Below are 12983 nucleotides of genomic sequence, written 5' to 3'. Positions count from 1 at the left end.
AAAGAAGCTGTGTAGACAGAAAACTGACTCAGAAGAATAAAGTGGAAAGACTAAAGAGTTTCATGTATGTAGATTTATTGGAGTATCCCTGAGATTAATTAATCTGCTGCTGGTAGCATCTCTTCTCGAACTCTGGGAAAAGACTATAGAGGGGCTTGACCCTAATAGTCTTTGTTACCATAAAATCTTAGGAAACTCCAACTGCTGATGAGCAGATAAAAATGAAGGAAAACCAAGCAAGATACTCGGTCCTCAGTCTTAGCTTCATTCTTAACCAAGTAGCCAGCACCAACTGCCATTCAAAAACCATGAAGTAATTTTAGACTTCCTAGTTTTTAGCAGTAACCCACCCAAAACACTATTAGCAGAATACCCAGCTAGTTAACCTGTGAAATTATGAGAAATAATGAATTACTGCTCTTTTAAGATATAGCTTTTAGTGCGATTTATATGAGAGATAGCAAAACAACAACAACAACAACACACACACACACACCCCAAAAACATATAGTGACCCTTAGTCCAGGTCTGTCCAGAAAGTAGCTCATGATTTCCTTGAGGGCATTTGCAATCCATATCTACTGGGAGACATGAGGAACAGGAAGAGAACAGAAAGACTGCAAACCCTGCCACAATCATATGTAAATTTTTCATGGTCCTATTCATTTTCTCCAGACTCATCTATGTACTTGACATAATGCCACTCCTCTGAAAGGGAGGGGAGAGGAGAAGAGGGAGAGAAGAGAGAAGAAATGGAGAGAACTTGTTGCATATACTGTGGAGGGCTGGATTTAGACATAAATGCTTCATCTAAAGAGTTAGGCTGTTCAATAATTGTTTATATTTAAATCAATTAATACTCAAATTTTTAATTTCATTCTGCTACTGTGGTGGGTAACAATTATTGATATGACTTTGTTGTATTTCCCTTACATCCTAAGGATAAATCTCATTAGACACAGTGAATAGTAAATTTATTATTGTGCTTTGAATTCAGATATAGTCTTCATACTATTAATTCTGTATATTTTCTTTTTAGATGACTGATTGCTAGGCATTTCACATTTTTTTGTTATTATAATTTATGGAACCACACTTTCTTTTTTTTTCTTTCTTTTCTTTTTCTTTTTCTTTTTTTGAGACAGGGTTTCTCTGTGTAGCTTTGGAGCCTGTTCTGGAACTCACTCTCTAGCCCAGGCTGGCCTCGAACTCACAGAGATCCACCTGGCTCTGCCTCCCAAGTGCTGGGATTAAAGGTGTGAGCCACCACCAGCCGGCTCTTTTTTTTTTTTTTTTTTTTAATAATTTATTTATTTTTATTTTATGTGCATTGGTGTTTTGCCTGCATGTAGGTCTGCTGTGGGATGTTTTCTATGGCAAATATGTTGCTCTGATTGGTCAATAAATAAAATACTGATTGGCCAGTGGCTAGGCAGGAAGTATAGGCAGGACTAACAGAGAGGAGAAAAGAAAGAACAGGAAGGCAGGAAGAGACACTGCCAGCCGCTGCCAGAACAATCAGCATGTGAAGATACCGGTAAGCCACGAGCCACATGGCAAGGTATAGATTTATGGAAATGGATTAATTTAAGCTATAAGAACAGTTAGCAAGAAGCCTGCCACGGCCATACAGTTTGTAAGCAATATAAGTCTCTGTGTTTACCTGGTTGGGTCTGAGCAGCTGTGGGACTGGCGGGTGAGAGAGATTTGTCCTGACTGTGGGCAAGGCAGGAAAACTCTAGCTACATATGTCTGTGTGAGCGTGTTAGATTTTGGAGTTACAGACAGTTGATATCTGCCATGTGGATGCTGGGAATTGAACCCTGGTCCTCTGGAAGAACAGTCAGTGTTCTTAACCACTGAGCTATTTCTCCAGTCCGGAACCATACTTACAAGTGGTTATTGTTTACATACTGGAGTAACATTTATTATTAATAAACTTTAAAATGACATACATTTTGAATACTGATACATATATGCCATAAAGAAACACACACAAAAAAACCCTGTAATAAATATATTCAGTCCTTTCCTGACACAGACTTAAATTTTCTAATTAGAAAAACATCAATACAATCAAAGAAGACAATCCTATTATGTTACAAAGTGTACTACTTGGCCAAAGGAAGATAATATAGATGCTTAATTTATTAATACCATGTAGTTTAGGTTCAAATCAGTAATATTTTTCCTATAGAGTCAAGATATTATGCATCAATATTCATAATTCATGACTCACACTGCATAATCTCAGTAACTAAAACCCTCAAAGCCAACACCACACAAGCCAAAAATCTAAAATAAAATGTACAGAAAAGCAAAAGCTTTTCCTAATGGAAACTAATTTTAACTAAATCAAAATAAGCCCTAAGGAGTTTGCTTAAAATATGCCCCAAATAATGAATCCAAGTTGATTTAAAAATACTTAACTATCAACTATATTACATATGGAAAAACTGAAGATTTTATCATGTAAGAAATTTATCAAATCTCAACTAAATGAATTTTTTTTTTTAACATTTTGCCTTTAGGATTAGTTTTAAGAGAAAATAATGACAGAGAAGATGAGAGTGAGTTCAACAAATTTACCTTTTTACCTCTTTAATGGAACCTGTAGAAATCTTCATTTTTGATCCTTAAGTCTGCCCTACATTTTTACTTAAAAATATTTTATTTTACTATTTTTATCTTAAAAAAAAAAATCTTGTGTTTGTGTGGCTATCATGGAGGTCAGAGGACAACTTGTGGGAGTCAGTGCTCAGTCCTGAGGAATGAAACACAGGTCTGTAGGTTTGGAGACAGAATATGGCTAAATGGAGAGACAGCCAAGTTCAATGCCAGTGAGGTTGTATCAATTTGTACTTAAAACTGAGTTTAATACATCGTATTTTAAAACTGAGAGCTTACCTCCAAAAAAGAATAAACAAAGATGTTTGGCCTCAGTACTTGTATTAAATATAGCAGTGAAGGTTCCAATCAGGGATGTAAGTCAAGAATCAGACACATGTGGACTGGCAAAGAATAAGTAAAACTGTATCTGCAGATAACAGGACTGAATTATAGAAAATCCAAAGAAATCTACAAAGGATCAGAACTAATAATGGGTTCAGCAAAGCTACAGGATAAAACACCACTATCTAAAATTGTATGGTATTTTATTCACTACCAATAAGTATACAAATTATATACTAAAAATTATAAAATTTTGCTGAAAGGAACTGAAAGAAACTTACATATTGCTTATAAGAAATTTATTTATTTTTTTGAAAAACAGGAGCTAAAACCATTCAATAAGGAAAGAACAGGCTTCAACAAATCATGACAAGCAAACTCTACATTCAGAGGAAAAGAATGAAGGTATAGCCCTACCCACATCCTACGAAAATGAAACCAAAATGGATCAATACCTAAATTTAAGAGCTAACACTATAAAAATAGTAGGAAAAACATAAATGCAAATCCTCATGATTCTGCATTAGGCAAAGTTTCCTAAGACTAAAAGTAACAAAAGAAAAAAGTGTGATTTGGACTTTGATGTTTCAAGGGAAATTATTAGGAAATTAAAATATGGAGCTGGAGAGAGGCTCAGAGGTTAAGAGCACTGGCTGCTCTTCCAGAGGGCCTGAGTTTAATACCCAGCACCCACATGGTGGCTCAGAACCTATAGCGGCATTTGATGCCCTCATCTGGTATAAAGGAATACATTCAGACAAGCGTACTCATATACTTAAATAAATCTTAGCTGGATGTAGTGGTGCACACCTTTAATTCCAGCAGAGGCACCCTACAAAGCGAGTTTGAACTCTACAAAGTGAGTTCCAGGACAGTCAGAGCTGTTACACAGAGAAACCTTGTCTTGGAAAAAAAAAATTGTTTTAAAAGGAAATTAAAATAAAGCCAACGTAATGGGAGAAAAAACTGCAAGCCCTATACGCACAGAGGACTTCTATGCAGAACACTTCAAAGGGAACTAAAAGACAACTAAAAGTGGGTAAATCACCTAAACAAACATTTCCCCAAAGATGTAGAAATGGCTAGTAAACACATAAACACTGTTTAACTTCCTCAATCACTAGGAAATGTAAACCAAAGCCATAGTAATATAGGATATCTATAATTAAGAATATTGTAACAACACCCTTGATGAGAAATAACAGGATTAGTGGTGGTGGAGAAACTGGAAACCCCATATACTGCTGGTGGGAAACAGAAAATAATAGCTATGCTGGAAACTAATTTGTCAATTCCTTAAAGTGTAAATATACTTATCATATAGCCGAGCAACTCCACTCTTAGTATGAAATGAAACTTTATGGGCACTCAAACTTCTAGTGTTAATCACATCAGTTTTATTCATAACAGCAAAAGTAGATACACCCCAAATGTTTCTCTGCGATGAGCATGTTCATGTAAGAATATTTACCAACCAAAAGAAACTAGCAGGGCGGGGTGTGCTCAGTGCAGCCTGAGACTCAAAAGGGCGTTGGTCACTGCGGGTGGGGTGCGGAATGGGGGACCAAAACAGTAACAAAAACAAAACCACAGAATTGATGCTTACTACACCATGGACAAATTTTGAAAGCACTATGGAAGTGAAAGGAGCCAGACAATTAAAAAAAAAAAGTCACAAGTGGAATGATTTTATTTATGTGACAAATCCAGAACAAACAAAACACACTGTGACTTAAGGAGCCTGGGCACTGAGGAAGAGTGGGAAGTGATTATTTGTGGGTACAGGGTTTCTTTATAGGATGATGAAAGTGTTTTATAACTCGATAGTGGTGACAACAACATAATGTAAGTACATGAAAAACCAGGCATCCTGTGTTTTCAACAGGTAGATTTTGTGGTGTGTGATTGTGGCCTGGGGAAGAGATGGTAACGCGGGGCTCTTCTCTGCACCCAGACTGTTGGCAAACTTGTTGCTCTCCTAGGTCTGGCTACTGAGTGTTGGGGTTACAGACACATGCTACTAACTCTGGCGAAATTTACGATGAGTTAATATTTCAAATGGCATGTTATACATGACCGAAAGCTTATTAGCACTGTGCTGTTGAGTGCTTGGGGTAAAAATACATCAATGTAGTTTTGTTGAAATATAAACAGGCACAACTTTTTGAAGAACAATTTAAGCAAAGTGGGCCTATGTGGCCAACTGAAAGCAAATCCTTAGGCACTTGGTTATTCTGGGCTTCCAGGACCAGGAACACTGTATACATGCTGTTGCATTATCTTTGCAGGGGAGAGTGCAATGTGTGATCTGACTGTAGAGTTTCACTTACTACATAGTTATGGTGATGTGGTGGCCTCCAAAGGCTCATGAATGCTTGGACCCCAGTTGGTGGAACTGCTTGGGAAGGATTAGAAGGTGGGGCCTTGTTAGAGGAGGTGTGTCACTAGGAATGGGTTTAGAGGTTTCAAAAGCCCGGGCCACTTCCAGTTAGCTATCTCTCTATTCCTTGTGATTGTTGTCTTACCATGTAAGCACCCAGCTACTATAGTGTCACCCCCATCTCCCAATCATGACGGTCATGGACTAACAGCAAACACTTTCTTCTAGAAGTTGCTTTGGTCACGGTGTCTCTTCACAGCAATAGAAAAATAATTGAGACAGATGAATTGGTGTTATTGTTTTGTGTGCATGTTCACGTGTATGTAGGTATACGTCGGTGTGAGTTTGTGGAGGTCAGAGGACTATCCTGGGTGGTAGTCTTCAGATGCTGTCTGCCTGGATTTTTCCCCCCTCTTTTTATTTAAAATTTATTTCTTTATAAATTTATTAATTTTTTTTTATTCTTACATACCAACCACAGTCCCCCTTCCCATCCCTCCTTCTGCTCCCCACCCTGCCCCACATCCACTCCTTAGAAAAGGTAAGGCCTCCCATGGGGAGTCAGCAAAGCCTGGTACATTCAGTTGAGGCAGGGCCAAGCCCCTCCTGACTGCATCAAGGCTGAGCAAGGTGGTCCACCATAGAGAATAGGCTCCAAAAAGCCAGCTCATACACCAGGGGTAGGTCCTGATACACCTGCCAGGGGTCCCTCAAACAGACCAAGCTACACAACTGTCTCCCACATGCAGAGGGCCTAGTTCGGTCCCACGTAGGCTCCACAGCTATCTGACTAAATTTTGGAGATAAGATTGTTTACTGGCCTGGAACTCACCAAGTTAAGTCTCAGGGATCCACCTATCTCTCTGCCTCTCCAGGGCTGGGATTACAAACACAGGCCACCAGACCTGGTTTGTTGTTATTGTTTGTTTTTTTGAGATAGGGTCTCAATGTGTTGAACTAGTTGGTTTAGAATTCTCTACAGAGACCACTGTAGCCCAGGGTAGCCTCAAATTCACAATCTTCCCATCTCAGTCTTGAGTGCTAAAATGACAGATGTGGGCCACCACATCTAGCAACTAGTAGTATATTGTCTTAATAATGAATAAATTACATTTTGTCTAGACTTTCTATCAAATCTCAAGTCATAGGGATTGTCTAGAAGGCCCCACCCCCGTCTCCCCAGCAAAGATATAAATGTTAGAAACAGTCTCTAGAGTGCAATGTTCTTTTCACGTAGTCACTATCACTGTGAGAGGTAACACTGACGGAAAGAAGACTTTTGAAAAGTGATCAACAGCTCTTTGGGGCCGGCATCAAGTCTCTTTCTTTGAAAACCCCCAAGTAAGCCACACACCAGTATTTATATGAAGACAGAATAAGACGTTTGTTGAATAGACTGAAAACTAACTATGGATTTTTATTTTATTTTATTTTATTTTATTTTATTTTATTTTATTTTATTTTATTTTATTTTATTTTATTTTATTTTTTTGGTTTTTCGAGGCAGGGTTTCTCTATGTAGCTTTGTGCCTTTCCTGGAGCTCACTTGGTAGCCCAGGCTGGCCTCGAACTCACAGAGATCCGCCTGCCTCTGCCTCCCGAGTGCTGGGATTAAAGGCGTGAGCCGCCAACGCCCGGCCTAACTGTGGATTTTTAAAAAGTGGGTAAAGGGTTTCCTAAGTTTATAAAATGACACAGCATTAAAGACGAGCCCGGCTGGAAGCAGAGCACTTCCAGTTAATGCACAGGCACCAAGCTCTGCCTCCAAAGCCATTTGTCTTCCAAATCAAAGTCTTAGATCATACTATTGCTCTGGCTATTGATCTGGAAAGGGGAAATTTTTTTTTTTTAAAAAGTAAGTTTACAGAAAAAAACTAAAACTAGAGTTAAAACTATTTCTTCAAATACACAGAAACCAGTTTACTAAAAAACTGATCATGTAATTAAAATTCTAAAATTACTGTGATTATGCAAGCATTATGTAAGTAACTACACAAAATTATTATGAGTTGGGTTAGAGAGATGGCTTAGCAGTTAAGATAGCTGGCTACTCTTCCAGAAGATCTGGGTTCAATTCCCAGCACCCACATGGAGGCTTGCAACTATCTGTAATTCCAGCCCCTTGGAGCCCTCTTGTGGCCTCTGTGGGCACTACACACATACATTGCACAGACATGTATCTAGTCAAATACTCATACACATGAAATAAAAATAAATATAAACCACCCTCTAAATTATTAAGTATGTAAAAGCATTTAGTGAAAGTTATTTATAAACTCAAAATTAAAACATAAATTTCTATTTTACCATTTCTGCTTTGTGTAAATCCTAAAACAAGTTAGTATTGCTTCATTTACTATAGCAACTCAACCAGATGATAGTATGATTCTATTTACTATCAATGATAGGTATATTGTATACTAGTAGAAACAAAACTTTTTTGAGACAGGGTCTCATGTAGCCCAGGCTGGCCTTAGACTCACTATGTAACCCAGGCTATCCTTGCACTCCTGATCATCTGTCTGCCCCTGCTTACCAAAGGCCAGCATTAGAAGTGTGTACCATCATGATCAGGTTTGCAGTATATAAAGTCTTAAGTAGAATTCATTACAGAAAATAATGCTGTGGCCTTTTTGACTACATCAAATTGAACAACAAAAAAGGCATAATTAGTTAACTTTGGTGATGAACAGAACTTACATAAGTTGGTGTCTCCAAGCTGTCTGTGTTGACCAGCACTGGAGGAGGATTTGCCTGTAAAGAAAGAGTTGTAAAGTGTTAGTCTAACAAGGAAACCAACAAGCTCCAGTATCACGTTCCAAGTAATAACAGCTTAACACAGACTGGCTGTGAATCTTTTATTTAAGCAGGGTATGGCTCTGTAGCACAGTCTGGGTTTGAACTTGTGATACTGCTGATGCAGCCTCCCAGGTGCTGAATTTTACTGGCTTGCTATTTCTAAAGTTATTATGTTATTTGAGCTTTTTATATATTAAACAACGCATTCAGGTGAGATATATTAAACAATACAGCCAAGTGAGGGAAAACGAAATCGAAACAGCTGTAACTAGGTTTGCTATTGTTTCCCTTTTTCTATTTTCTTGTGTTTATGCACATGTTGTATATGTGTGACACACGTGTGAACACGTACACATGGAGACCTGAAGTTAATGTCTGGATCATCCTCCACTGCTATCCCACCTCACTCTTCAAGGCACACTCTCTTACAGACCCAGACTCTAGTTCTACTCTTGCATGGCAAGTACTTTAACCACAGAGTCGCCTCTACAGCCCCAAGTCTCTATTTCTATGAAAACAGGTTCAAATATGAGATTTGAAAAGAAGCCCACCACAGTCTTCTCTAACCCAAGTGGCATTCTTTAGTAAAACAAACAAAACTACTTTGTGAGGAAACCAGTTATTTATTTCCAAGGATCCCACAAACATTCCAATCATTTTATCAATCTAGGAAAAAAATTCTGCCAATAATGAATTATTTGAATGTTGAAAAAAAGAGTCCCCTCAAACATACACAAAACTATCTGCCACACAGAAAATCAGTCACAAATTAGGAGAAACAGACTATTTCTCCATGTAAAGACCTAGATTATTTTGGTTTTTGCTGTTTTTTTAGACCATCCACAAAATAATGTGTTACAACATGCAGAACAAACACTGAGCATCTAGTAACTCTAAAAGGAAAAAGAAAAACAACCTGATTTCTTGTTAAGTTCAAGTTCTTTTCTACATGGATGATACTAAGGAACAAAAATCAATTATCAAATGAAAAACATACCAGAAATGATCAATTCTTCTTAACATTATTTTTTCAAAATGTTTTAAGATTTCTTTGTAAGAGTGCCAAATCAAACACTACTATGAAGGATTACTGTCCTTTAAACAAACTTTCAGAGAGAGATACTTATATGGTAACATTAATTCTTTAAAGAAGCACACAGCAGCCAGGCGGCAGTGGCGCACACCTTTAATCCCAGCACTAAGGAGGCAGAGGCAGGGGAATCTCTGTGAGTTTGAGGCCAGCCTGGGCTACAGAGTTTCAGCACAGCCAGGCTACAGAGAAACCTTGTTTAAAAAAAAAAAAAATTACGTAGCAAAGTTGTATAAAAGCACATTGTAACACAAGACAGTTTTCTTCTAAATATACAAACTGGCTTTTTATTTATGTACTTTTTGTTGTTTTGAGGCAGAGTCTCATAGTACAGCCCAAGATCTGGAATTCTTTATGTAGCCCAGGCTGGCCTTAAACTCACAGCAATGCTCCTGCCTCAGCCTTCCAAATGCTAAGATCACAAGCATAAACCACCATGTCCAACTTTGTGTAGGTTACTTTAAAATGTGAATATGTAAGCCAGTAGGGAGACACATGCTTGCAATCCCCCACAAGGCTGAGGTGGAGAATCTCAAGTTCATGAACAGCTTGAGTTACAAACAGAATTCAAATGATACATTACTGTCAGTCAAATACTATCCCAACGATCATTTGAGAAAATGGGTAAGCACAACAATTTCAGTTTGGGCTACATGTATAAGAGGAGTAGTTTAAAATCAATCAGTAGTATTTAATTATCTACAAAGACAACATGAACTCCTCCTACATGTTCAACCCTATTTAAGTAGTCTATCGGTGATGTAGTGACATCAAACATGATAAACTACTACTAAGCAAAACTTACAGACATCTGGGATTTTACAGACAGTTGAAATGACTCATTTCTTTCTTTCTTTTTTTAAAGATTTATTTATTTATTATGTATACAGTGTTCTGTCTGCATGTATGCCTGCAGACCAGAAGAGGGCATCAGATCTCATTACAGATGGTGGTGAGCCACCATGTGGTTGCTGGGAATTGAACTCAGGACCTCTGGAAGAGCAGCCAGTGCTTTTAACCGCTGAGCCATCTCCTCAGCCTATGACTCATTTCTTAGTGGCAAAATGAGATTGGTAATCTTTACCTTACTCACGATAGAGCTTCACTGTATTCTGCCTAAGCAATTTTAGAGAAGAAAAGGCTATTTAAAGTTTAAAATAAATTATATTCTTCACCCACTGTGAAAGGAAGTCATTTGGTTCCCTTGACTCATCTGTATCAATCATGCAATGGGTAGGTGTTTACGGAAACCTAATTTACATAATTTATTAATATATTAACCATAATTATTAAAATGTTTCCTGTCAGAAACAATCATCATTGTAGATGCTTTGTTTTTTATTCTAGTAATTTATAATACTGAAATATGTATATAAAACAATACAATCTTCTATTTACTTAAAACTTAAATAATGCAGAATAAGTTGTCTATAGATATTGGTAAAATTTAGAGTGACCATACCTAAAGGGAAACCTTAAGAAACATGAAACTGGAGAAAAAATCATGAATATTCACAGTAAGAATTAAAAATTTAAATCAAACTAGCAGCTGGTAGATAAATCTATCATGACAGAAGAAACCCTAGCAATTTAAAATGCATTGTGACAGAGAAAGACCTTGGAACATTCAGCATTAAATAGGATATCTCCATCGAATCTCTCCCTTCAGGGCTCAGAGAATCCCACAGAAGAGGAGGCAGAAAGAGCAGAAGAGCCTGAGGAGATGGAGGACACCATGAACAAGACCCTCAGAATCACCATGATCAAGCTCACACGGACTCAGAAGCTGAGACAGGCTGCGCCAGCATGCAGAGGCCTCCGCTCCCTGTATGTGTTATGCTTCCAGGGCAGTGTTTCGCTGGGATTTCGGAGTGGGTGAAGGAGCGGGGCTGACTCTTCTGCCTTCTCTTGGGCTCTTTTCTTTTCTTTTTTCTTGGCCAATTCTAATGAGTTAGTTTTTGTTTGATCATATTATATTTTATCATTAAACACATAATTATAAAAAAGAAAAATATCATAAAAGGTCATTGGAAATAAGTTACAGACATAAAGCTCAAGTAGCAAAATGGACTGATTACCTCAAGTGTAGGGCACCTAACGTAACAGTAAAACATCCAAGTGATATCAGGAAGTAGGAAATGAAAACATCTATGGATATATAAATTATGTACCAATTTAAAATTTTCTCTCAAGATGGTATTTGTTGAGATAGTATTTTATATTTCTCCAATTTGCAGTAACAGGAATGAATGGAGGAACACAATTTGCGTGGACGTTGAAGATATAAACACAATACAGACAGATACAATCTCATAGCACCAAACTAAACGCTACCAGCAAAAATAAAGGACAGGCCACTCTGACAGAAGGCAGCAAGTGCAGCTACAGAAAATAAACTAGTTTTACACAGTTGCACTAAACATCTCAAGTAAATTTCACACAGATTCTTTTGAGTGCTTAGTGCTTCCCTGTAAGCAAGGTCACTCATTCCAAGTTACCTCTTGTCCCATTAAGGTTTTCAAGGTCTTATGTTGGCCAGAGTAGCCCCTACTTTCTGTTTTCTTATTATCTTAGGTGGGAAAAGAAAAACTCACTTCCTACATCTCACTCCAAAAGACACTATGTCAAGACCTGGTCCAAGATCTCTATCTCATAGTTATTCTGTGATATTTGACTATAGTAATCCAAATGAACATTCAAACTTTTTATCCAAGAGGACTATATGAGAAGTAATATAAAGAAAACATGTCATGAACAGTAGAAAGTTACACACATGCTTATCTATTGTTGTTTATTAACGAATATAGCAACGTATGTGTTTTCACTTGACAAGAAAGCCCTATAAATCACTTAGAGGCTAGGGGAAGGGATAGTACAAAGGCAGAGATATTCCAGAGAAAACCAAATGGACGAGCCAGTAACCAATCGGACCTGTTAATAGTAACAGAGAGTTCATTTTACTGATCTATTTCATCATCAATAAAGTCTCTGGTAGTGATTGCTGCTATACCAAATTACAGAAATTCAGACAGAACTCCTAACTGATTAATAATGATGATACACAGTAAGAGAAGCTAAAAAGTGGACGGAGTTAAGTACAAGTATTAACAACTAGAGGATCTAGGTAAAAGGATAAAACATCTTTGTACATCTTGCAACTTTATAAACCTGAAGTGATTTTAAAATACAGACCAATATAAAAACTAAAATCTAGAAAGCAATAAAGGAACTTCAGTCAAGTGTCAGTATACAATTACAAAAAAAATTAATCCAGATAATCGCATAGATGCTATTTCATTTAAGATTACTCATAAAATGAAAACTTATCCAGTCAGACAATACTACTGATACAATAATTTAAGACTCAATACTCTTATATCGCAAAATTTGAAAAGTTCAGAGGTCATTATACCTCTAAGGTAATGACTCTCATTCAATAATAAAATTAACTGCTAACTTTTCTCCTGTCGAGTTACAGGCTCTTCCAGGAAGTCATATATAATATTACTATATTTGTAAGTCCCCCTGATCCACAGGGCATATCTCTCAAGATGTTGCACAGGTATTTAAAATAATCGGGTAGTAGTACCGTATCGTACCGTGAGTGTGTGTGTGTGTGTGTGTGTGTGTACACCCACGATAAGGTTTAATTTATAAATTAGTCATAGAAATAGATTAACAGTAATTAGTAAGAAAATAAAACAACTTACAACATTATCTCATAATAAAACTTATTTAAAGTTTATGTGTCAATGGCTTCTA

At 37.2% G+C, this 12983-nt stretch overlaps 1 protein-coding gene across 17 annotated transcripts in view; it reads right to left on the bottom strand.

Annotated features, from left to right (window-relative positions):
- Positions 1-12983, bottom strand: part of Dlg1 (discs large MAGUK scaffold protein 1) — a 206914-nt gene that overhangs the window by 88875 nt on the left and 105056 nt on the right. For all 17 annotated transcript variants that reach the window (XM_076548687.1, XM_076548686.1, XM_076548689.1 and 14 more), the window contains one exon: positions 8033-8086. In XM_076548687.1, the coding sequence (XP_076404802.1) occupies positions 8033-8086 (54 nt within the window). The remainder of the gene's footprint in view (positions 1-8032; positions 8087-12983) is intronic.

Source organism: Peromyscus maniculatus, chromosome 12 (genome assembly GCF_049852395.1).
Source record: "Peromyscus maniculatus bairdii isolate BWxNUB_F1_BW_parent chromosome 12, HU_Pman_BW_mat_3.1, whole genome shotgun sequence".
In the NCBI taxonomy this organism is placed as follows: Eukaryota; Metazoa; Chordata; class Mammalia; order Rodentia; family Cricetidae; genus Peromyscus; species Peromyscus maniculatus.
This window is presented reverse-complemented; position numbering and strand designations above follow the sequence as displayed.